This window comes from Phascolarctos cinereus, unplaced genomic scaffold (assembly GCF_003287225.1).
Source record: "Phascolarctos cinereus isolate Bilbo 61053 unplaced genomic scaffold, phaCin_HiC Scaffold_3;HRSCAF=262, whole genome shotgun sequence".
NCBI classification, from domain to species: domain Eukaryota; kingdom Metazoa; phylum Chordata; class Mammalia; order Diprotodontia; family Phascolarctidae; genus Phascolarctos; species Phascolarctos cinereus.
The window spans coordinates 52,897,707-52,921,999 of record NW_027555736.1 but is presented as its reverse complement, the minus strand read 5'-3'; the positions used below and the strand labels follow the sequence as shown (position 1 = coordinate 52,921,999).

Genomic DNA, 24,293 nt, shown 5'->3' with positions numbered 1-24,293 from the left:
TTATTTATACAAATGTGTTTTATTTATTTTTAAGAGAACAAAAGAGGTGGCAGAAAATATTTGCATATAACAAATCCTAGTTTATAAACACAGTTATTTTAGTGGTAACATTTCTAACGACATTCAGGGGATGTGTCTCAATCTGCTTCACCACATCTGGAACACTGGTAGTGAGGAAACCGCAGCCGGCACAAAGTATATTTGCAGTGTGGCCAGAACCCTGGAACTGAAATGGCAAATATGATTTCTCCTATTTTCTTGAAGCAATCTTTAATAAAACAAAAGGTGATCTTTGGCATAGATTCATTTTTAAAGGCATTAGTATTGCATTTATATCACATAAGCAACTAAAGAAATTATGGAACTGGTCTAGATAAATGACTTGAGGTCCCAACTCTAAGATTCTATTATCAACCAATCAATCAATCAATATTTATTAAGCGCCTACTATGTGCCAGGCACTGTGCTGAGTACTAAGTACTCTTAGGACCTCAAGAACTCCATTTATTAAAAAGGAAAAAAAGAAGCCTAAAATGTACAGGACTAACTGAAGACAGATTTTACACATTCAACGTTGGGATCCAACCCAAGTGAAGAAAACCAAGGGCCAACGGGTTAAAGCTCTCGCTCAGGCCTTTTCACCATCAGATTTTCTCTCATGTACCAGGCAGGTGTTTCGAGTACTCAGCAGGGATCCCAGGAAACAGATGACATGGGCAATGAAGGACCTGTTACCCACTTAGCTCCTTTCTTCAGACCACAGTGCAAGGTGGGGAGGGAGAAGGGGCTGACTTCATCCACACACTCACTCTCGCTATGTCCCCTGGCCTGCACTGAAGGCACCTCTTGAAGACTTATTTCAGGTTTAGTCACAGCAGTCATTTTTAGATGTGGGAGACTGCCCTCGATAAGTCACGATCAGCCTCCTGTATTGCCAGACCAGAAAATCTTCAGTCTGTGGGTTCATCTCTCCTCAAGCTGGAGAGGCCCCAGTCCAGAGATGGCCCTTCTTTTGCACTAATCAACACCGGGGCAAAAAAGAGCAGCTGTCAGACTGGGGCTGAGTTAGAAAAGAAGGATATTTCAAAGTTCCAGAAACAGAGAAGCACCTCAATGTCCTCCAAACCCATCACGGAGGAAGAGAAATTAGTGGAGGGAACACAATCGGGCCAAGCACTCAAATGCAGCATTTCATTAAGGCCTCAGCAAAGTCCTCGGGGGGGGGGGGGCAGTGACAAAGCATGCATTGCCCGGGTATGGCCCCACTGGACAACGTCCCAGCTGCTCTGCCCCCAAAACAGCAGAGACGAGAGCACCAGAACACACAGTGTTTGGTAGCAGAAATCCTACCCGAGCAAGTGGGCAGGCAGGCCAAGGCAAGAGGCAGGGCACCTCCCCACCCTCACCCCCTTGAATGGCTCCAAGAGCTTCCCTGGAATGGATGGGTCACTTTAGAGCATGATTCATACCATCACGTGTGATTCCATGATTTACTTAGAAGAGAAAGAAATCTTCAGGTTTGTGCTTTTGGAAACTAGCAAAGGAAAGGACAGAGGCCTTTAAGGTAACGATGCAAAGGCCATCCGCCTCAGGTTACTGCGGGGGCCCAGGTTTCTCTTCCCCAGCAGAGCCCCTTTTAGAAGGGGCTGGTGACCTTGCAGAAGGCAGGACAAGGGCACCAGCTTTAGGGCTGAATATGGTCACCAGCAATCCACAGAGCAGCAAACATATTATCAGAGGCAGGGGGACAGCCTGCTCAGCCCCCCAGGCTCAGAGGAGAGAGCACGTGAGCAAGGTATGGAGTGGGGGGCAATTAAAGGAGGTTCCTATCCAGAGACTGTCCAGGTAGGATGCAAGGGTAGTGTTCCATACTTGAATTCTGAGCTTATGTAAATAGAAGTCTGGGAGCCAGAGTCCTAGACTGGTTACAGGGAGAAGAGTTACATGAGGATGTTTGAAAATAGAATACAGACTTTTTCTAGAGAGAGACATTACATACAGTCCCCCAAAGCAAAGGAGAATATAACATTTTCTAACATGGAAAGACCAAATGTGGGGGTGTGTGGAGGAAACAGGCGGGGGTATGACCCTCGCCCCCCCGGCAGCAGCCAGGGCCTTGGGCCACAGTTGTTCCTGCTTAGAAAAGAGTCTCTGAGCCAGGCGTGGGAGTACTGGGGTGTGGGGGAGAGTCAAGCAGGGCGATGGCTGCACTTGGAGCTACTGGTACCAGGGAGTTTTTCGAACCCAACGCAAAGTGAAACCGGCATCTGTTCGAATCTTAATTGAAGCTGCTTCCGCTTCTCTGACAGTCTCCTTGACAGACTGCATCAGGTTCTGGGCATTGTGAACCAGCATTTCTGTGGCCTGGAAGAAAAGAGACATTTCCCTTTAGTCCAGGCTACTCCAAAAGACACAGAGGCAGCCTGGCAGCACAGTCCCCTTATGTTACTACGTAGGGAAACAAAGATGGAGACAGAGACTGGGGCAGGCTGGAAGGGCCTGATCCCAAAGCTGAGTGGCTAGGAAAACCTTCTCCATCTTTACAACCATGGGCACATTGGTCCTCCTAAGGCAGGGCTCCACCTCCAGGGGCTCACCAATGTTAGGGTTAGCCTTACTGTACCTCAGAACTCCTTAACATGAGCAACCACTAGGGGCAGCTAGTTGGCACAGTGGATAGAGCACCAGCCCTAAAGTCAGGAGGACCTGAGTTCAAATCCGACCTCAGACCAAACACGTGACACTAGCTGTGTGACCCTGGGCAAGTCACTTAACCCCAACTGCCTAAAAAAGAAGGGAAGAAAAAAAAACCTTGCAAAACAAACAAACCATGAGCAACCACCAGCCTCAGCCTCTCCCCAGCAGCAAGAATTACAGCCTCCTGCACCTAATTACAGCTGCCCTACTCAAGTCACTATGCTATAGGAGGGGTATCGTCCAATACCAATAAGAACTATGTAAGGAACACCCACGACCAGCCCCAAGCTGTTAATGAAGGTGTTGGATTCCTACAGCCCTTGTCTGAACTGGGGAGCATTTAGTCTCTCTCATGAACTGGCTTCTAATACACATGAAAAAATTATAATGAGATAATAAAATATCTTTCAACTAAGAGTGTGAGCTCCCTGATGACTGCAGCTCTATGCCACACTTGCTGTGTCCACCATACAGGCCAGGGCTTTCTTATTGCAAGACTGAGCTCAACGAATGGCCCATCACGGAATGAAGCGCTGTCATGTTCCGAATCTGTGAGCTGCTTTTTCTACATTAACCCCCCCATTCCTGGTCTGTGGCAGAAGGCCCAGAGCCCCGCCTCCCCCTGAACACAGGCCTGGCCTCCCCGACAGTAAAATGGTGCCAGTACACTCCAACTCTCATCATTCTGGAGGTCACCTGGAATGGCCAACAGGAACACCGGAATGATACTCACCTGTTCCGACTCCTCATCACTGATATTGGTTCGGCCCAGCATGGTGGCTTTGACTGTGGATAGGATTTTGAGCTGAGTGCTAATAGTTGGAATTCTCTCACACACCTGAAAAGAAAAAAATGACCATGGACTTACATTGTTCAGTTATAAGCCATATTTAAAAGGCGTATCCATGACGACAGCTAATGACTATTCCCACCCACTGATAATCTTGCAGCTGGTGCCCTATGTTGGTTCCTCAAACGCATCCAGGGATTTCTATCTTTTAAAATTAGAGAGTCTTATTAATACAAAATATAATGCAGAAGAACCCATGTCCCCCCCAGGTTCCCTCAGTCTGGGACACTTGTCCATCTGGTCAGAAAAGGACTGAATTAAATTCCTTTGTTAGATAAACAAGTCAATGAATCCGTCCTGCCCCCCCCCCCCGCTCCCCCTCATCTCTCCATCCTTCTGGTATAATCTCTCATGGCCTCTTACGTCTCCTCCTCTCACACTCTGTGCTATTCTATGCTCCCTGTTCCTCGTCTCTCACCTGTAATAGATTGGTTCGGATGCGCTTGTCGGTACACTGTTTAGCCACCTCCTTGGCCAACCGCGTCACCTCATCAGAGGCTTTGGCGATGTCCTTCGCACACTGGATCAGCGCCCGTTTGGTGCCACTGCCTCCTCTCACCAGCCGGGACATCTCAGCCATCAGCAGGGCCATCCGTTTGGCTGCTGCAATGATGTCATTGCCCTAAGGAAAAGCAGAACCATGGAGTAAAGCTTAGCCAGCTGGCAAGACCAGAGAAGGAGGCCAGAGCACATGGAGGAAAGATGAGGCAGTCAGTTGCTTGCGGGGACAGGAGGACAGGAAATCACCCTTTTAAGAGCCCACATGCACAGCACTGGGAAACAGACGGAAGAGATTACTGAGATGGCTTCCTCTCCCCAGCTCTCAGCAATGGAAAGGAACCAGCCTCACAGCTGAAAAGAGACGAGTCCTGGGTGTTAGTCTGACATGAGGATTGCCCCTCAAGGGCTGTTAATGAGCACATTAGCACCCCAAGTTAATCACACTGATGCCTGAGGCTGGTTAGAAGGGCACGTCACCCTGGTGCAGGGACGAAGTAGGGCAGCTGACCTGAGGGGAAAAGTACTGAGTGGCCGGCCTCAAGCCCTGCCAGCATCCACCCATGAGCCTGCTCTGCTGGACCCTCCCTTGGAGACCACAGTTACGCGATCTCCTTGCAATGCCAGAAGTTTTAAAACTTCAAAGAACTCTGCGTCCTCAGTAAGTGGCATCATGCAAGAGGGAGGGGATCACCTCCTGAACAGACAACTACAATTCTCACCCCGCTGCTTCCCATCTTTCTCGCCAGTCACAGTGTCTAAAGGAACTGACTGGTTTTAAATTTCCACATTCAAGGTGGTCAACAGTCAATCCAGTGGTTCCTTCAGGACAGGAAAAGCAAAATGTCTTATTAGAGGCAGAGAAACTCAAGCTGGACAAAAACAGAGTTGGAGATTTACCAGGAAGGCCAAATAGATGAATGAATGAGAGTTAAAACGGGTCCTGAAACGACCCCAGAGATCACCTGCCATTTGCCAAAACAGAATCCCCCACTACCCTTCACTCAACACAGTTCTTGGATTGGGCATTTTTGTTCTATAAAACCCAGTGGGACACACTAAAACAGGAAAAACGGGGCTGGATTTCACCCAGTCATTCATTTAATGCTTTTATATCCTCAGTAGTGATACCCACAAATAGTAGAACAGTGACAACGGAAAGATCAACACTAAAAATCTTTTTTTTTTTTGCGAGGCAGTGGGGGTTAAGTGACTTGCCCAGGGTCACACAGCTAGTAAGTGTCAAGGGTCTGAGGTCGCATTTGAACTCAGGTCCTCATGACTCCAAGGCAGAAGCTCTATCCACTGCGCCACGTAGCTGTCCCACAAAAATCTCCTTTTAAAAAGCCAAGGTCTAGTAATTTTCCCCTCAGTCTTCAAGTTGGGTTTTGTGTACCCAAGCCATGTCACTGAAGGGTCCTAGAAGAGGAAGTGCTAAGAAAGAGGTCACAAGCACTACTGACCAACACCAGGTCATCCAAGTTAAGATGGAGGCCACTTTAAAGAAAGTGCACCCTCCCACACATACCCTCCCACACACACACACCTCCCCAGACCACAGAGAGGATAGATTCTACACCAGGGAAACGTGCCAGATGCGCACCAGAGGGACCACCTCTTAAATGCAAACCCACAATCATCCTAGCATTTTATGCCTTTGGTTAGGGAATGTTACAGCCAAGTGTTAGTTATCACGCCTTGCACCTTGCAGCATAACAGTTCCAAAAGACAGAAAACAAAACCAGTCAGTGACCACCATCTCAAATGCAGATTTGCATGTAGGCCCCCCCAGGTGCAAGGCTCTGCTGGTTCTGCCCTGCAGAATCAAGCCCCTCCCCCTGGAGTGATCGCTAGGTGGACAAACGAAGGGAGGGCGGCCTCCAGTAAAGGCCCGCATCTGCAAAACAGCCAAGTGCAAGGCAGCAGAGACTCTGCCATACAAAGCCATTCCTTGTCGAGATCCACTGTGGTCTCTGAGCCACGGATGAAAAGAGCAGAGCACATAGCACAAGACTCAGTCCAGTGACTTCTTCGATGGTCTACAATGGCTCCTGATCAGAAACTCATTGAGAGACTCACCCGTGGCTTTGCGAGTCGTTCTAAAACGCTAACTCGTGCTTTGAAGTCAGCAGGGCGAAAACGACAAAGACAGGAGAAAGGAAGCCTTTCAAAAGTGACCCAATCTCTCTCCTTAGTCTCTCCCCACCCCACCCCCCAACAGAAATGCAGCTTCGTCAATCTGGCACTGACAGACCTAATATACTTGTGAAGCCACTCTCAGTTCTGACAATGAGGTGCAGACAGACAGATGACCACCCCATCCAGACTCCTGGGGCTCTTGCAGATCACAGGTGATGCAATGTGTCAGTGCTGAACATGTCCGGATGCAACTGGAGCAGTCCCCCACTGGGAGGGAACCAATGAGTACCTTACTAGACCACTTGGTTGCTTCTCGATGTAAAGACTGAGCAGCGGCCAGAATGGGCTGGTTAACCGGCTGATTGGTCGGCATTAACAGCAGCTCAGGCTCATAATCATCTTCGTTGTCAGAGGGGAGAGGGAACCCCACCTCATCGGCAACATCCGCCTCAGCTACACCTACACCTTTCTCCAAGGCTTCTTTACCCGGCTTTTCGGGCAGCAGGAAGGATGAGAAACAGGGACAGAGTTAGTATAAGCAGGAGGACTTGAGAGACTAGTATGAAACAGAGCCTCAGCTGGTTTAGTAACCACAGTTCCACCGACTCGGAGAGAAAATATCAGAACCTCCAGGGGGTGAAACAAAGGGATTCGTGGAAAGGGAGCGTTCAGCATCCAATCCTATAAAACCATGCAAAAGGGTAAGATTTTTCTAAAAGTAGTTAGGCAAACAGTACTCATCTTTCAGATACTTATTGTCAGAGTTGAATGGAACAAAAGAAAAGCTCGGGACAGAACATTTGGGGCAGACAATAACCGTGACTCCCAAACAGCCCCAGATAAAGGCAGTGAGTGCCCCCAGGAGGCTGAGACTGTTGAGCAAGCTGCTCCGAGCAGAGCTGAGTGACCCCTCAGTCAGGTCATGTGTACACCGTTCTACATCAGAGCCCAGGAAGAGCCCAAGGCAGCTCAGCGGCTGCCAGACATGGAGTAGTGTTTCCTTCAGGAATAAAGACAGAAGTTAACAGAAGCCCAGAATACAAAGAGTATATCAGACAGCACCAAATACCAAACCCCAAGGGGCAAAAAAAACAGAAAGGGAAATAATTACATGGCTCGACTCAGAGCACCGTTTAATGAGCCCATCCAGCAGCATGCCCCTGCAAGGTATGGCAAGGAGCCCCCCAATTCCAAGCAGGGCAGAAAGGGCAAGTGGTAACTCAAGTTGTTCCTGTTCAAGACAAACAAGTCACACTTTCCAGGCCTTGTCTATCTAGTCCACAGATAAAGCAGAGCACCAGCTTGATGACAGGCTAGTGATGAGCTCAGGTCCCAGTAGGGCCCTCAGAAGAGTTCAAAAATGATAGCATGAAGATATTAGCCTGTGGTCCCCCCAAACTAGAGTAGGCACTAATCCAAAATAGTAATAGAGTGCCTGAGGAGAGCTGGAGGCCAGGGAAATGTCCGGAATTGCCCACAAAGGACAACCAAGGAAAAAAATGAGCTGATTCATTTTCATGAAAGGACTGTGAAGCCTGATGTAATGAATCACATCTATGCAACTGGCTCTCAGAGTGTCAGTTCCCAGCTTGGGTCTCATATCTGTCCTTCCCTCCCATCTATCTAGCCATCCGTATGGCCTAATCACAGCAAGGAGTGTTAGGCCTAGGGTTCCGGTACCTCAAAGTCAACTATTCCTGCCTTCCAAACCTCTGACAACAGTCAGCACTAGGGACACCAAGGGAGCAGAGTAGAGGAAGCCTGTTCCAACAATGGTATCATCTCCAAGAGTTTAGCAAAACAGTTAGCAAAAGAACAAAGTCACTTCCTCAGTCTGGAAGAACAGCAACTGAAAAGGATAATCTGGAGGGTCCAGGACAACCTAAGAATTCAAAATATTCCTGAGAGGGAGGTACGTGAAAACGGATAAAAATGAAAAACCTCAAGACAAGAAATGAAGAAACAATGTCAGACACGTTAATGTTTGCCATTTGGGTTAGAAATGCACTTCACAGCAAGCTAGAAATGATACGTTTTCATATCCAGAGAAATGACTCAGTTTTCACAGTTTATGAAACAGGCAAGAATTAATTACCGGAAATGTTCACTCAACAGTAAGAGCTTTATCAACTACATAAAACTTGGATTTCCACATTTGCTGTGACAAGGCTACACCAAAACTGATTGGCTAACATGTGAAAGATAGTTGAGAAGAAAGAGGTTTCTATGGCCCCAGTCTGCCCACTGACTATAGAACACCGAAGAAAATGGAACTATTTTAACAACAATACAAGAGCCTAAGAAATAGTTTCTTGTTTCAGGGCACTAATAATTAGCAATGGCAAATCCAAACATCCTATACACATGAGGAAAATAATGTTATAAATATTTGATTTCTGAACAACCTAATTTATCCAGTATCAGGGCAAATGTCCTCCCAAGGAGGCCTCTCCTCAAATTACATGCATTCCATTCTTCAACTCCAGCACATGAAAGAGAAACCAACACCCACCACAGACATTCAGATTTACTCAGCATATTCAGCAACATCGAGGACCACAAGAACCAGAGGGAAAAATAACTGCACAAGCCAATCTGACAAAATGTTGATCCTTTCTGTTATGCTCTCAAGCTTGGCTCTTTATCCTTACTGAGGAGCTACTTTTTCTTGGGAAGGGCCTTCAACACTTACCTTGCTGGACCACTTCCGAGCTTCATCATGGAGCTGCCTGGCAGCCATCATCATTGGCTGGTTAATCACCTCCCCGGCCTTCTGCTCAGGGAACTCTTCATCCTTCTCCTCTGGTGGAGGAGGCCTGGGTGGTGGAACCTCACCCTCAGGCAGAGGAGGTTTGGGAGGAGCAAGCTCATCTGTCAGCTAGGTGAGAAACAATCACTCTGTTATTACTGCAGCCCCAAGGGAGAACATTCTCCTTCCTCTAATTCCACCAGCTGGCTAAATAACCACCTTCACCACAAAAAGAAAAAGCCACTACACAAACACCATGCATGCTCACATCCATACATACGACCAGCCCCATTCACCCCTGTCCACATAACCAGCCATGCTGAGCCACTGATGCACATGTATAAAGCACTATGTGTCTCAGCCTGATCAGAGGCAAATTTTCTTTCACACTTCCCCACAAAAACCCCATCACAAAAGCCAATGCCACCACCATTGGTACAAGGATGCTCTCCTGGGCTGTCTAGTAGCAAGAACGCTAGACTAAGAGCAGGAGACCCGAGTTCCAGTGCCAGCCACATCACTATGGGAGCTGCATGAAGGAATGAATGAGTCCCCTCACCCCTCTGGGTCTCACAAACTTCTGGAAAATGAGAGAGCTGGGCCAGATGGCCTCTCAGCATTTGTTCTGCTCTAAAATTCTACGACTGCAGGACAATCAGGCTGTAGGAGGAGCTACCACCTAGGAATACCTTTTCTCTCAGTTCTTCCTGACAAAAGCCTAGATGGAAGGATACAAGTGGTACATTCTTGGAGACTTGCTGTCAGCAAACAGTTCAATCTGGCCCAGTGGGACCTATGCTAGTTTACAGAATTACATTTTATACCAAAATTAAGTGCAGGAGTTGGACAGGGACCAAATTATCATTTTTCTAGGAATGGGCCAAAGCCAAGCGGGTGATTTTGCTGAAGCTGCTCTTCAGAATTTATGTGTTCAAAAATAATAATTCTACTTATTTCTTCATCTTTTTTTATTTAAAATTTTTTTTCTTATTTCTTTATCTTAATTGAAAAGTTAAATACCTGTCCCACCACTATCCTAAACTATTAATGCACAGAATGAAATTTCCACTGTCTATCAAGTAGCTTCAACAGATTTTCAATAGATCACTTTAATTATCAACATTTGGTGGAGAGGGGGTTTCCAGTTATGAAGTAAAACAGCTAGAAATTTTGCCTTCTGTCCTCACAAAACATTTTTAGATACCCAAGTTGGTGATCAATAGGCCATCAGTTAATTTGAAACAACTATCTCAAAAGTCCATGAGGCCAGGGTAAAGTATTATAATTTCTAATAGAGAGGATAAAAGGAAACAAAAAGTTCCTCATCGAGGTAAACTCATAGGAAAACCAGGAAAAGGATTGTGCATAGGCTGCTCAGTTTTGATGAGTGCTACTGACAACTAGAGAGAAACTAGAAAATGGAAACCCCTTAGGCCCAGCCCTATTAATCTCCCTCTCAGCAGGCTTATCAAGCTGGCACCCAACTACTCAGGAAAGCCCATGTGTTTTCAACCACTGTGAGATCCCTGCATCTGCTACTAACTCCACTTCATGCAAAACTCAAGCAACTGCCACCAGCTCCTCTCACTCCAGAACAGTCTCACAGCATACACATTCCCTTTCACTGCAATCATAAACTCTCTGCTGTATCACATCCTCAAACTGAATTTACTTACCCGGAGTTGTTCAAGATCTGGGGGTGGAGGAGGGAAGTCAGGCTCCTGAGGCTGGAAGGCTTCTCTGACCTTGGCCACAGCACCCAGAATCCGATATCCTGAGTCCAGGAAGCTTTTCTGCAGGCCTAGAGACAACAAGCACCCTTACCTTCCAAACAAGTGGGTCAGCAGCCTGGGGTTCTCAGCCCATCTACTGAAGAGGAACTGGTTTGAGTTATCAAAAGCTGGAGGACACGAACCTGATTGCGGGGCATGCCTAATGACACCGGGATTAGGGACATGCAACATCCGACTTACATCGGTTCCCTGTGCCCCAGAACTCTTCTCACATTTCTGTCTCTCTCTGCTCTACTTAGCTGTTGGCATGTCACTTCTTCTCCTGAGGTGCCCCACTCAAGCTTCCCTTGGCTCCAGCTGAGAGCTGGGCATACTCAGAATGGACAGTTGGTTGTAGATGTATCAAAGAACACTGGAAGTCTGGGATGAGGACGGGTGAAAGCAGGGGGATTCTGGCATCAGCCCCTTGTCCCTAATATTCCTAATATTAATCAGACATTATGTCTAACTGGTCACACTTGACTAGACAGCAAATGCATGATCTCAGAATAACCCAGGCGTATCTAAGCCATGAGTATACAGTTCTTATTATGAATATTTTAAAATCTATTTTAATGGTGCAGAAGCTATGAACACCAAATCCAATCTAAGGAAAATCACATGATTTGGTGTAATTTGGTGTCAAAGGACAACTATTATGCACCTATGGGGAAAGTCATCTTATAAAAACTAGGCAATCTTAAGTTGGCCAGATCACTCCATAAAAAGGGTTACAAAGGAGATTAAAACATCTTACTAGCTAAGGAGAGTAGGAGACGTCATAGATTACATAAGGTAAATATTTGGAAAATGAAATTTTTAGCTAAGTCTCTACTGAGGATGGAATGTGGTCAAAGTTAACAATGACTGCAGAGTACTAGAAGCTACTTAGTTTGAAGGCATTCTATATTCTGAGAGTAGAGATGACATTTTTCTATGCCATGAGAAAAGATGGCCTGGGAAGGGTAAAGCACATGATCCTTGATACTGGACCAAGAAAGTGCCATCTTTTATTCTCAAGGTGAATCTGTAGCTTCTATCATATTAAATGGATTCTAGCTCTAATCTAGTAACACCTGAAATTGATAAATGAAATGAAATGAATCATTTATTGCTTACCAGGATCAGAAATGTTTCCAGCTACAGCTTTAGCATCCATCACCATGGGGGAAATGGTTTTGCTCAGTTCATCAGAAGCGGCCTTCACAGCTTCCCGGAATTTGGGATCCTCAGAGTTTTCCACCTCCCGTTTGGCTACTAACAGGATCCGATTGGCTCGCCGAGCAATGCTGGTTGCCCCAGCAACGAGCATCTGAGGTTGGATGTTAGCCATAGCTACTTTACACTTGTCAAGGTCTTTCTTAATCGCTTCCTCAGAAGCATCCAGCAGAGATTTGGTATCTATGGCTTCATCCACCAGCCCTACCAGAGAAAGGGAAACAACACTGAGATTCTGCTCTTCCAAGAAGAGAAGCTCCCAAGTCCTATATGGATCACACAAATGTTTGCTGAAGTTTCAGCACTCAGAACTCCCTCCTTCCTCTGAAGTCTTCCCAACCATCAAAAGCTTCTGGGTGATTACAGCCTTTGAAAAGGGCAGTCTGTGCCAAGGGTCCGGACTGACTTACAGATTTTGTAAGAGCAGTTATCAATGGCCTCCGAGCCTCCATGTTGGCAGCCAAAATGCGCTGCTCTCCAGAAGAAGCAAGGGACGCATCGGAGACTATCACCACAACACCTTCACACTATCTGCTAAGAGCGTGGGCTCTCTGTCCTCCTCATTCCCCAGCCATCTGTTGCTTCTTGGCAGCTGACCCTGCCCGAGACGAGCCATGAGGAGCACTCCAATATCCCTAAAAGCCTGCTTCTTGTCTCTGTTACCTTGATGCCAACACCTCATAAGCTCCGCTTTCATCTCTGGCTACTGGGGGACCCTGTCACAGGAGGTGCTGCCGCTACACCCAAGGCCTTCCCGCTCACATCTCCCTTCTCTCCCGTTCCTCCCTCAGCTCAGAATGAAGACGCCTGGGAGGTGCCACTTCAATTGGGCAGGCTCAGGTTTGGGGGTGGTTACAAAAAAAAACAACCCACAACAACAACCCCACTGCATAGCTAAGATGAAACACTGAGATGGGCTGTGCTGAATTGTCGCTATTGTCATTCCATGAAACACGAATCCCCTGAAAATGACAGGAGCGCTCAATGTTGCCACAAACTGCTCCCTCACATCCACTGAAACCAGATCCAGGCTGGAGGCAAGCAGGGACACTATTCAAAGAGAAGATAGGAGCCTCCACAATGGCCATCGCACAGCCAGGGCAGCCTGAAGACAGGAACACCTCAAAGGGCCTCTCTTCAGCCCCAGTGGGGAGGTTTGACTGAGAGGCGGCTGCTCAGTGTCTCCAAGCACAGCCAAGCTGAGGGCCCAGCACATGACTCCCCTCTCATCCGGTTACAGCTGGGACACCTCTCCATTCCTGCTCAGGTTTCCAAAAGCTCACTCTCCTCCTTCAAAACCCCAGGGGACAGAGCAAAGGAGAGCCGCCACCTTCCACAAGCTTTACCTGTCATTTTTTCAACATTATCAATCCACTGATTCTTCATAGTTTCAAAATGTTCATAAGCAGCTTGATTTCCAGGGTTTCTTAGTAAGATGCGAGCAGCTGAGACGACCTGTCAATAGCAAAGGCACATTTAAGGATCAAGTAACGCCCGTGCCCAGAAATTAACTGAAGGACACGTGGCTCTGTGCTTGGGGAGAAGTGGGCTACCGTGCTTCCCCTCAGGTTTGCACTGTACAGCCAAAACCCCTGAGCATGCACTGAGGAGTCACAGCACATGCAGTTTATCTGAATTCAAACTTTTAACTTCATGTATACACACCATTCTGCTTTATAGTCAGGCCCTAAAACTCCTGTTTTATAGTCCAAACCTCTCTTTCATAATGAAGAATGCCAACAGCAAATATACCATTATTCTTGGGGTAGGCTCTGGTCAATCACACAACACAAGCCCCTTGAAAAGAAAAGGAAAAAAGGAGAAACCTGATCTCTACTGAACTCCAGTAGGAAGTCTTGTTGCCCTCAATCATGGCTTTTATGAAAGGCACTATTCACAGAAAGAAGTCACTGGGAGCTGATTTATGAAGTGAACTTCTAACAAGATGTAACTTTCAATTTTCAATTTTATAATTAGCTACTGCATCAAGAAATTACCTATATCATAGGGAAGTTCCCCTCTTAAACATGGAGATAAATTTCTCCTTTCCAAATGATCTAAAAAGCTAGGCGTAAGTGCAAGGTGGCAGTTCTGTGCCAGGGGAAGGGGGATTAACCCTATTAAAAGGTTAAGACAACCACTTACAAGCAGTGGGGGGGAGGGGTTGATCCCCTCTACTCACTCTCAAACAAATACTCAAGACTCCAGTTTGGAGTGTGAAGGATTTTGTCTACGACCTTTCCTCTCAGCCTGCTATGCCTTGTTTCTGTCTGTGGCATGAGCAGTCAGTCAGGCTCCATGGCTGAAACACTGCTCTTACCCTTGGATCTTTCTCCCACCCATTCCGAGGACCCCACCTCTATAACGAATAGCCCTTCAATCTTCCCTTTTTCTCCTCTGCTACTGACATTATCCTAGGCCAGCATCTCACTACTACCTGCCTATATTACTGCAGACACTTCCTGACAGTTTCTACTCTCCACCCTCTCTGATCCATCCTTCATGCTGCTGAACTGATCTTATCAGCACAGAACTAATCGTGTTTTCTCGCTGCCAATATCAAGACTTAACTCTGCTTACAGACAGAACATCAAACCCTTCCATCTGGTATTATTTGCCATGTACTCCAAGGTGACACCAATGGCCCTTTTTCCTACTCCAAGGATTGCTTTACATTGTTCTCTACATCAGAATGTCAGTGCTGTTCCCCTGGCTGACTGAATGCTTATCTGTGTTTTAAACCCCATCTCCATGTACCTCCCACAGCCTCCCAGTCAACACTGCATTCAAGGGACTTTTTAGGTAATATTTTGTAATAAATGCTTGCTGATGATTGGAGTTATTTATGCCTTATCTCTCACTGAACTATAAACTCTCTGAAAGAAAGGATAATAACCTGCATGCCAGAGGTATTTAAGGAACATTTTGTTGAAGTGACTTAAATTTGGTAAAACAGAAAAAAGCCCAAACCTTAGAAAATATAAAATATCTCCTTGACCTGAGACACTAAATCACGTTAACTGATGGTTCAGACATATTTAGGACTTTAACTCTTGCCTGACTTTCGTCTTCCCTAATTCTCCCAAATAACCTATTGGATGAACAGTAAAATAATATGAAAACGGCAAGTGATGGCATGAAACCGAGATTAATTTTTAGAACACCAACTTAACAGGTTTACAGGAGAAGAAGGGGGAAACGAGGACACTGAGGATTCAAAAGATTCCTCAGTTTGTCCTCATTTTCAAATGAGAAACAAATCAAGTCAAACCTGGGGCGTGAGTTCCCTCGCTGTCTTCACCGAAGCCTGAATACCCTCCACAGTTGATTTATTAGCTGTCCCTACAGCAGCTGCCTTCTCTGCGGTAGCCCCAAGCCTTCCAGAGTGGTTTTCAAAGTTAGCCGCTCTCTCATCAAACACCTGGAGAGAAAAGACATTCTGAACTTTTATCTCTTTAGGCCTATGAGGAGTTATTCCCAATGTAAAGTCTGGGAGAACTACCCTAAACCTAGGTGAATAAGGCTGAGTTAGCACTCATTCCTTCAGCCCTGACAAGTTTGGTCATACACACACACACACACACACACACACACACACACAGAGACCCCTACCTACAGAGGACACAGGGCTCTACCTTGCATTACAAGGAACTTAATGTGAAGAAGACACAGTCCCCAGACTCTCAAGAAGTCTATAATCTAATCTGGAGAAGACAGATAAATCTACAGCTCTAAATGTTAAATTCACGATGTAATATGTTAAAAATAAAAACTCCTCCATGTTTTGGATGGTCCATGGAGTTTTGGGTCTTCAAAACACAAAACACTGCCACAAATAATCTCCATAATAATGTATAAGAAATCTGACTAACATAGTTCACCACAGGGTGTGTACATGCATATGCCTGAAACATCAGTGAGGCTTACGAGCTTTTACTGCATGCAAATGCCGAGCTGTTAAATGAGATTACAACAAACATCTAAGTTAACTTGTGTCTGGCAGAGCCAGACCGGCAAGGCTGCAAGGCTCCACAGCCTGTGAAAGACAAGTTGTTTCACCAAATGAAACAGCAAAAGCTCTTCATTCTTCTGAGAGGCAGTAACACAGAGAATTCTGATCAGTCCTAAGAAATGGGTCCAAGCCTCAGCCTATTTCTTTATTAGCTACAGACTCTGGGTAACTTCCTTTCTCCTCCCTGAGCTCCGTTTTCCTCATTGGTGTACTAGCAGCTTCACAGGACTGTAACAAAGATCAAGTGGGGATGGAATGAGAAAATGGAGAAGGAAACTATAATCATTAACCTTGTTTTCTGTATGAAGGAAATGATCAGACCTGTGGCTTAAAAAATCCAGGATATGTTTACTAGCTGATTTGAGCTCTACTAATACACCTCTATATATGAAAATGTATGAACTACTCTTCATCAGAGCAGGTACATAAAATGCTTCAATGCCAGGAATTCTATGCTTTTGTCTCCTCAATCTGCCATGACACTAGGTATACAACTAGCGCTCTCAATCTCTCTGTCTCTCTCTCTCTCTCTCTGTCTGTCTGTCTGTCTGTCTGTCTCTCTCTCTCTCTCTCTCTCTCACACACACACACACACACACACGTACATGTTCGGGGTAAGAACCTAAAGCATAAACAGCCCCAGTCCCAGCCGCAGAAGGCCTGTAGGCCAACTATCCAGCTCCATTCTTACTATAGTGCCTTGTACTTCTTCCACAGATAAACTTAGACTATGACCTAGTTTTGCCTTGATTTTTTTGTAGAATCACACAATATTAGAGGAGCTTAAAGCCCTTAAAAAGCATGCAGTCCAATCTCTTCATTTGATCCTTGAGATGTGCCCAAGGTCATACAAGACAGTGACAAAGTGTCACACAAGTACAGGACAGCAGCAGCAGCAGCAATAGCAGCACTGCTATTATTGACAGGTCCTTCCTGGATTTTAGAAGACCCTAAAGTGACTTTCCCAGTCATTTAGGGCAGAAAAGGAAATCATGGCTAAAGCAGGTGGGTAAAATAAAATATAAATAGCAAAACCAAACAAAACTAGTATTGCCACATAACTCCTCCAAGACAAGCACATGCAAACAGCCCCTGCCTCTTTCCACACCTTAGTCCCAATTTCCACTTTTGCTTGCCCACTAATGCCCTTAAATGTGCCTTTTAACCCCAATGCACTTATTATAAAGTGCTAGATGAAATTAAGATGATCTCCACCTCTCCTGAAAAACACCATTTCCCATCAGTTCTTCATTCCCTCAAGGGATGGCTCTATATCAAAACTAGCACCTAACAAGAAGGACAGAGAAAGCCATAGATATACCTACCTCATCCCTGTTTGGCGCATCAGGGGGTGCAGTGGCCGCCACTGCCAACAGCTTGATGGGTGTTGTGGTATCACTAAAAACATCTGACACTTCCTGAGTCATGGCCTCTTGCATCTTTGTTTTCAGATCCTTAAAAATATTTTTTTCCAAATGAAAATGCCCCCAGGATTATCCAACTGTAAGCATGTCTGTCAAATCAAGATTCCTGTACCATTTATTCAACAATTTATTGAGCACCTAGCTACACACAAGGAACTACAAAGCATTCTTAAAAAACATGGTTCCCAACCTCTAGAAGCTTACAGTCTAATAAAGGAAATACATAAGACATATCAGGTGAAACCATATATTCTCATGACATCGTAGGTCAGCTTAAAAGACCCCTTTGCTTTTCTTCTTGCCATATCCTTGAAGGTTAAAGGGTTGAGATCCAATCTCGGGGAATAGCTCCAGTTACAGAATAAGGTTTGCTAATGACTACAGAAATAGTGAAAGATGTTTAATGGGTTCTTTTCCTAATGTTATATTTGGTGTTGCTATTATTAAAGGAAACATTTTATGTTAGATTTTCTTTATCTTAGTAGAAACTAGTTACAGAAACATACATTTCTATATTTACCATCTTTGAGCATAATACAGACTTGGATTCTCAGAAGTAAGCAAAAGATTCCTTAACCCCCTGTAATTTGGATTCTGAGTCATCTCTCAACTCTGTTTTCTCCAAAGTTACCAATGATTTTGCCAAATTCAATAGCCTTTAAAACATCCACAAGCTTCTTCACTTTCCTATAACATCTGACACTGCTGACAACCCTCCAAAATACTCTCTCCTCATTCAAATGTTGAGGCACTGCTCTCTCCTGGGTCTCCTCTCACCAGCCTGGCTGCTTCTTCTCAGTCTCCTTTGCTAGGTCATCATTAATGGCCGCCCTTTCCAATGATGGGGGTACTCCCAAGGCTCTGTCCTGGATCCTCTTCTCTCCTCTCTCTACAGTCTCTATCAGTGATCTCCCACAGGAGCTAACCCTTAACTCTATGAAGATGACTCCTAGATCTCTATATCCAGCCCAAGTCTCTCTGCAGAGCTCCATTTCCACATCACCAACTGCCTATCAGAAATTTAGAACTATACGTCTCACAAATATCTAAAGCTTCTACATGTGCAAAAGAGAACTTAGAGTAACCCCCAACCCCAAACTTCCCCTTCTTCCCAACCTCCTGTTCATGTCTGGGGCACCTCCATTCTTTCAATCAATCCCCCAGCTCTGCAACCTTGGAGTCATCTCAATTCCTCATCCTCACGCCACCCGCACCTCTTGCCAGGTCTTGTTGGCTCCATATCCATATCACTAACCTCTGTCAACCTTCTCTCCACTCACACAACCACCACCCTAGTTCAGTGTGTCTCCATGCTTCAAGTTTCTCCTTTGTTCAACCCATCCTTTATTGAGCTGCCAAAGTGATATTCCTAAAGCAAAGGTCTGACTATGTTACTGTCCTGCTCAAAGAGCTCCAATAGCTCCCCATTGCTTCTAGGATCAAAGACAAATTCCACTCTCTGGCATGTGAAGCTCTTCTCAATCTTGCTCCAGCCCACATTTCCAGATATGTATGTATGTATGTATGTATGTATGTATGTATGTATGTATGTATGTATGTATGTATGTATGCATGCATGTATGTGTGTGTGTAATGTATGTATAATATCTATCTATCACTTGCCTTTACTCACTCTTCAGTACAGTTAAGCTGGTCGTCTTGCTATTCCTCACATGACATGCCATTTCCCATCTTCTTACCTTTGCCCAAGGTATGTCTCCTCATGGAAGGCACTCCCTGCTCATCTCTGCCTCAAAGAATCCCTCCTTCCCTTCAAAGCTCAGCTCAGGCCTCACTTCCTACAGGAGGCTTTTGCTGATCCTCCCAGCTGCTAAGGCTTCCATTCACACACACACCCCAAAATTACTTTGGATTTTCCTTATATATATTTTGTATTTTTTTTTAAGGCAATTGGGGTTAAGTGACTTGCCCAGGGTCACACAGCTAGTAAGTGTGAAGTGTTTGGTCTGAGGCCAGATTTGAAATATTTTGTATTTACTTATATGATGTTTTCTTCAATAAAACATAAGCTCCTTGAAGCTAGGATCCATGTTGTTTTTGTTTTAGTACCCCCAGTGCCTAGGAGAGTGACTGCACAGAGTAGGGGCTTAATAATTGCTTATTCACTGACTGATCCTATCATTTCATACAATTATAGTACATAATCCACTATCGTCTTATATTAATTTTGTAATGGAATTTTCCGAATTTCTTGCCAGAGACAAGAATTTTCTGTTAGCCACAGATTTCTTTTTCTCCTTGGCCATGGTCTTTTTACATCAAATACTGTAAACTATACACAATCAAATGCTACACATAATACGATGCCTATTCCTTTAAATAATTATGTCAGAATGTATTAATTCTAAGTTTTACCTTTAAGGAATCCTGTAGCTGGGAAGCAAGAGCCCTGGCCTGTGGACTCTCTCCTTCCCCTCTTGCAGCCAGGTCTGCCAGCTGGGCTGTTAGCTGGTCCACTCGGTCACATTTTGCAAGAAGATCTTGGCGATAAGGCCCCATCATAACATTGGCAAGACGATGCCCTTCTGCCACAAGTCCACGGATTGCAGCCTGACCTGCATCAAAAAAGAAACATAAACTTTTCTTCAAGAAAAAGTTCAGGGCAGATAAATAGCACAGTGGACAGAGCACCGGCCCTGGAGTCAGGAAGACCTGAGTTTAAATCCAGCCACAGACACTTGACACTTACTAGCTGTGTGACCCTAGGCAAGTTACTTAACCCTGATTGCCTTGCCGCAGCACCCCCCCCAAAAAAACCAGTGGGGAGTTCAAGTGTAGCTGTAGCAAGAAAGTCCAATAAAATGTTTTTTCGTTACTATCCTACGCCAGAGCTACATCTCCAAAAGGTAGGAGCATTGATGCCACTCAGCAGAGTTGGACTTCATGTCACAATGTGAGCTTCTTAGAGGTGCCATTCCGGGTCCTCTAAGGCATTCCCCAAGGCTCTCTGCCACCCATTCTCTCCTCTCTTTCCATTCTCTCCCTTAGTGATCTCACCAGCAACTGTGGATTCAATTATCATCTCTACGAAAACAACGTCCAAATCTATATAATCAACCAAAATCCCTCTACTGCATTCTAACCTCACCCTGCCAACTACTTGCGGGACAGCTCCAACTGGATGTATGTCAGCATCTCAAACCCAGTGTGACCAGGATGGAATTATCTTCCCCCTCACAAACCTTCTCTCTTCCATCCTCCACGGTTCTATTGAGGAAACCGCCACCCTCTTGGTTACCCACATTTCTGTTAGTCATCCTTACTCCTCCCTATCTCTCACCCCTACATTCAATACTCTCTTATCCAGGCCTACAGTTCCTACCTCCACAATATCTCCTGCATGTGTTTCTTTCTCTCCACTCAAAAAACTCCATCCTAACTCAGGCCTTCATAGCTTATGTGGATTATTTAAATAATATTCTATTTACTCTTCCTGTGGCTAGCCTGCTCTCTCCAGTCTAGCCTTCAAAGAGCTGCCAAAGTAATATTCCTAAGGCCTAGGTGTTACCTTATTATTCTCCTGCTCAAATGCCTTCTTTCAGTGATTCCCCATTGTGTTTCTAAGGTAAGACTCAAGCTCCTCAGACTGAGATTTAAGGCCCTCCCCACCCACCTTTCCAGCCTGATTTCACTCCTCCTTTTTACACATTCTTCCTTCTAGGAAATGTGAACAAGTTTTCCCTCTGTTCAATATCCAATCCCACACTTACAATAAATTTACATAAGTCATCTTCCATGTGTGGAATGCACTCTTTTATCATCTCTGCTTCTCCATTCACATTGCCACCTCTTCTATAATCCTTTGCCTGAGCACCACCTTCTCCCACCTCAAATCACTTTGTATTTACTTATATGGACACATGGTCATGGGTATCTCTCAGGGGAGGGTCAGCTCTTTGACAGCAGGGGCCTTTGCATCTGTAGTAACTTGCCAAATGACCTAAACACAGCAGTTGTTTCATATGTGTGGGTTGAATTAAACTTAATAAAATGATAAGCTTCTTTTCTTCTGCTTTGAGGAAATTCAGTAACCCTAGATTTACTCTCCCTGTCTTTGCCCAGATCCTTTCCTTTCCTCCACATTCTACCAACTGCATTATTTCTAGGATTGCTTCTCTGTTCCTTCTGTCCTTTACTTAAAAATCTTCTACTTTTAACAGCTTTATCACTATTTTGTCCTAAAATTCTCTACCTAAATCTGGCTCTTTGTTCTTTTTTTTTTTTTTAATTTATTTATTTTTTAGGGGAGAGAGGGCTAATCCATTTCTTCCTCTAGTCCCTTCAGGATATTACTATAATCTCACTTACGGCACCTTGAAAAAATTTTCCTTGGTTACTCCTTAAGGCTACTGTGACTCCAGGGCTACTTCTGCTAGTCTCCCATTCCTGCTTCTTCTAACCTCTGCTCTCCTTTGCTTTGTTCATTCATTATCTAGATTCTAAATACTTGGTCTTCTTGATATTTGTAATTTTGTGACATGATAATATTGTAATACATTCATATGCTATTTGTTCAGCCATTCCCCAATTACTGGATACATGAGATATTTCCAAGTTTTTAGATAGTATGATTAATGCTGTGATAGATATTTCTGTAAAGAGCCTACTAATGGGATCATTGAGTCCAAGAGTTCAAACAGTTTCATAGATCTCATTGGATACTTCCATATTACTTCATAAAATGATTCACGAATTCATAGCATCTCCAAATGTATGATAGTATACCTATTGTGCTACGCTTGCAATAACAATGAATTTTTATTAACTATCTTTACCAATTTAAAGGATGTAAGGCAATTTCTCAGACTTTATGTTTCTCTGCAAAAGTTTGAACAATTTTTCAGGCAGCTATTGATAATTCATATTTATTTTTCTAAAACACTACCTGATTCATATCCTTTAATCACTTATATCTACTGCATAATGGTCTTGCTCTTATACTTGTATGATAATTCCTTATGGATTTTTAAAAATTTCAGATTTTTATGAAAAATATTTATGGCTAATTTTTCCCCAATCTTTCTTTCCATTTTATTCTGGCTATGCAATTGTGCAAAAACACTTTATTTTTATATAATAAAATCTTCTGCTACTAATTATTTTTTTTTCTACTTGCTGAATAGGAAAGAAATTCTGTCCTCTCCACACCTTCAAGAAAGCTATCATTCCATTTTTTTCTTTTCAATGATTTTTTTTTTAGGCAACTGGGGTTAAGTGACTTGCCCAGGGTCACACAGCTTGTAAGTGCCAAGTGTTTGGTCTGAGGCTGGATTTGAACTCAGGTACTCCTGACTTCAGGACCGGTGCTCTATTCACTGCACCACCTAGCTGCCCCTTTTTAATGATTTAAAAAAATATTTATATCATTTATCCATTTGTAGATATGATAGCCAGCATGAGTTGTGGCTATTTTTTTTGCCATACTCTTGGCCCATTTTCTCAACAGTTCTTGTTTGTTGGTTGGTTTTTTGAAAAGCAACACATCCAAGAGCAGTAAACTACGCTGCAGCCCACAGGGCTTACCCCAGGATGGCCGAACCAGAAAGGTGATGACAGAACTTCCAGGCCTTCAGCAACAGAAAACAATAGAGCTTAGCGCTCAATTACCAAGCATAATCAGTTAAATAGCCATCACATCATGGCTTCCTCTTCCAAGGGGCCACACGGAGGTGAGCTTCAGGAAGGTCATGCTCTCCCTCTACATAAGGAATACACTTTCCCCAGGTATAAAAAGCTGCTACAAGTTACAGCACTTCTTTCTGGTTTTGCAATCTTGGATTTATCAGATACTGGTCCATTTCATGCTTCTGATTCTACTTTTGGATTATTTATTTTGTTCCTCTGATCCATTTTGCTATTTTTTTTAATCCTGCACCAGATAGTTTTGATAATTATTACATTATATGATGATCTTAGATGTGGAGTCAGGGACCCCTTTCGTCTTTTTCCCCATTGTTCTCCTCGACAGTCCTCTCGATTTATTCCTCCATAGAAGTAATATCACTTGGGGAGAGGGGAGGAAGGAGAAAGGGAGAGAATTTGGAACTCACAGTTTTAAAAACAAATGTTGAAAATTGTTTTTACATGCAACTGGGGAAAAATAAAATACTAAATAAACAATTAAAAATGTTGTCACTTATAGGAAGTGATAATGGAAAAAAAGCAGCATGAGAACAAAAATGTAAACACCAAGTATGTAAATAAAAGCAATATGTGGGGGAAATACATAGAAAATAAAGAGTTCAGCTGGGACTATGGAGGCAAACAAGGATGTTTTCATTACTATCTTTTTAAAGCTAACATATGCTTTTAAAAACTCTACAGAATACCAACATATGGCAGTGTCTATTCCTATACATAAAAGTGAATACCTTTGCTAGTGTTTACTACACTCAGAATAATTTTTTAAAACTTTAGGAATTTCTGACAATACTACACTCAGAATAATTTTTTTTTAACTTTTAGGAATTTATGACAATTTTGCTTTCTATTTTGGCAGTATAATTATTGTTTTTTAGGTGGATACTTAACAGGTCCTTTTAACTTCTCACTTCAGGATACTTCCTGGAAGAACAAAAGCCTGCTCTTCATTTACCAAAATTATACCTAAGTGGATGCTTTGCAAAGGAATGGGGGAGTTAAGTAGTAAAGAGGTAAAAAGCAAATGCTCAGAACTGGGGATCCAAAAGCCAAAATGGTCATCTGGAGCTGAGCAGTACTGGATGACCCATATGGCAGCCAAGTCATTTATCTTGTTACCCTCTCAGTTCTACTGGAGCAAGAGGAGGTTAAGACTAATGACAATGACCAGAGGCTTTCCAAAAGCTTTGGAAAGACAAATGGTACCAGAATGCTGGCCAAGGTGGGCTCATTTTCATTTAGTACAATAGAGTGAAAACAAAATCTAGGAAAA

At 44.1% G+C, this 24,293-nt stretch overlaps 1 protein-coding gene across 2 annotated transcripts in view; it reads right to left on the bottom strand.

The window, feature by feature from the left end:
* Nucleotides 1-24,293, bottom strand: part of VCL (vinculin) — a 116,599-nt gene continuing 92,306 nt past the window's right edge. Inside the window, exons 12-22 of one of the 2 annotated variants that reach the window (XM_021005982.2) lie at nucleotides 19,736-19,935; nucleotides 17,261-17,389; nucleotides 15,195-15,344; nucleotides 13,270-13,378; nucleotides 11,825-12,127; nucleotides 10,610-10,734; nucleotides 8,877-9,062; nucleotides 6,474-6,674; nucleotides 3,966-4,169; nucleotides 3,431-3,535; nucleotides 1-2,364 (exon numbers count right to left, since the gene is read on the bottom strand). In XM_021005982.2, coding sequence (XP_020861641.1) covers nucleotides 2,218-2,364; nucleotides 3,431-3,535; nucleotides 3,966-4,169; nucleotides 6,474-6,674; nucleotides 8,877-9,062; nucleotides 10,610-10,734; nucleotides 11,825-12,127; nucleotides 13,270-13,378; nucleotides 15,195-15,344; nucleotides 17,261-17,389; nucleotides 19,736-19,935 — 1,859 coding nt within the window. In that variant the 3' untranslated portion in view covers nucleotides 1-2,217. The remainder of the gene's footprint in view (nucleotides 2,365-3,430; nucleotides 3,536-3,965; nucleotides 4,170-6,473; nucleotides 6,675-8,876; nucleotides 9,063-10,609; nucleotides 10,735-11,824; nucleotides 12,128-13,269; nucleotides 13,379-15,194; nucleotides 15,345-17,260; nucleotides 17,390-19,735; nucleotides 19,936-24,293) is intronic. The other variant, XM_021005983.2, reaches the window with a different exon arrangement.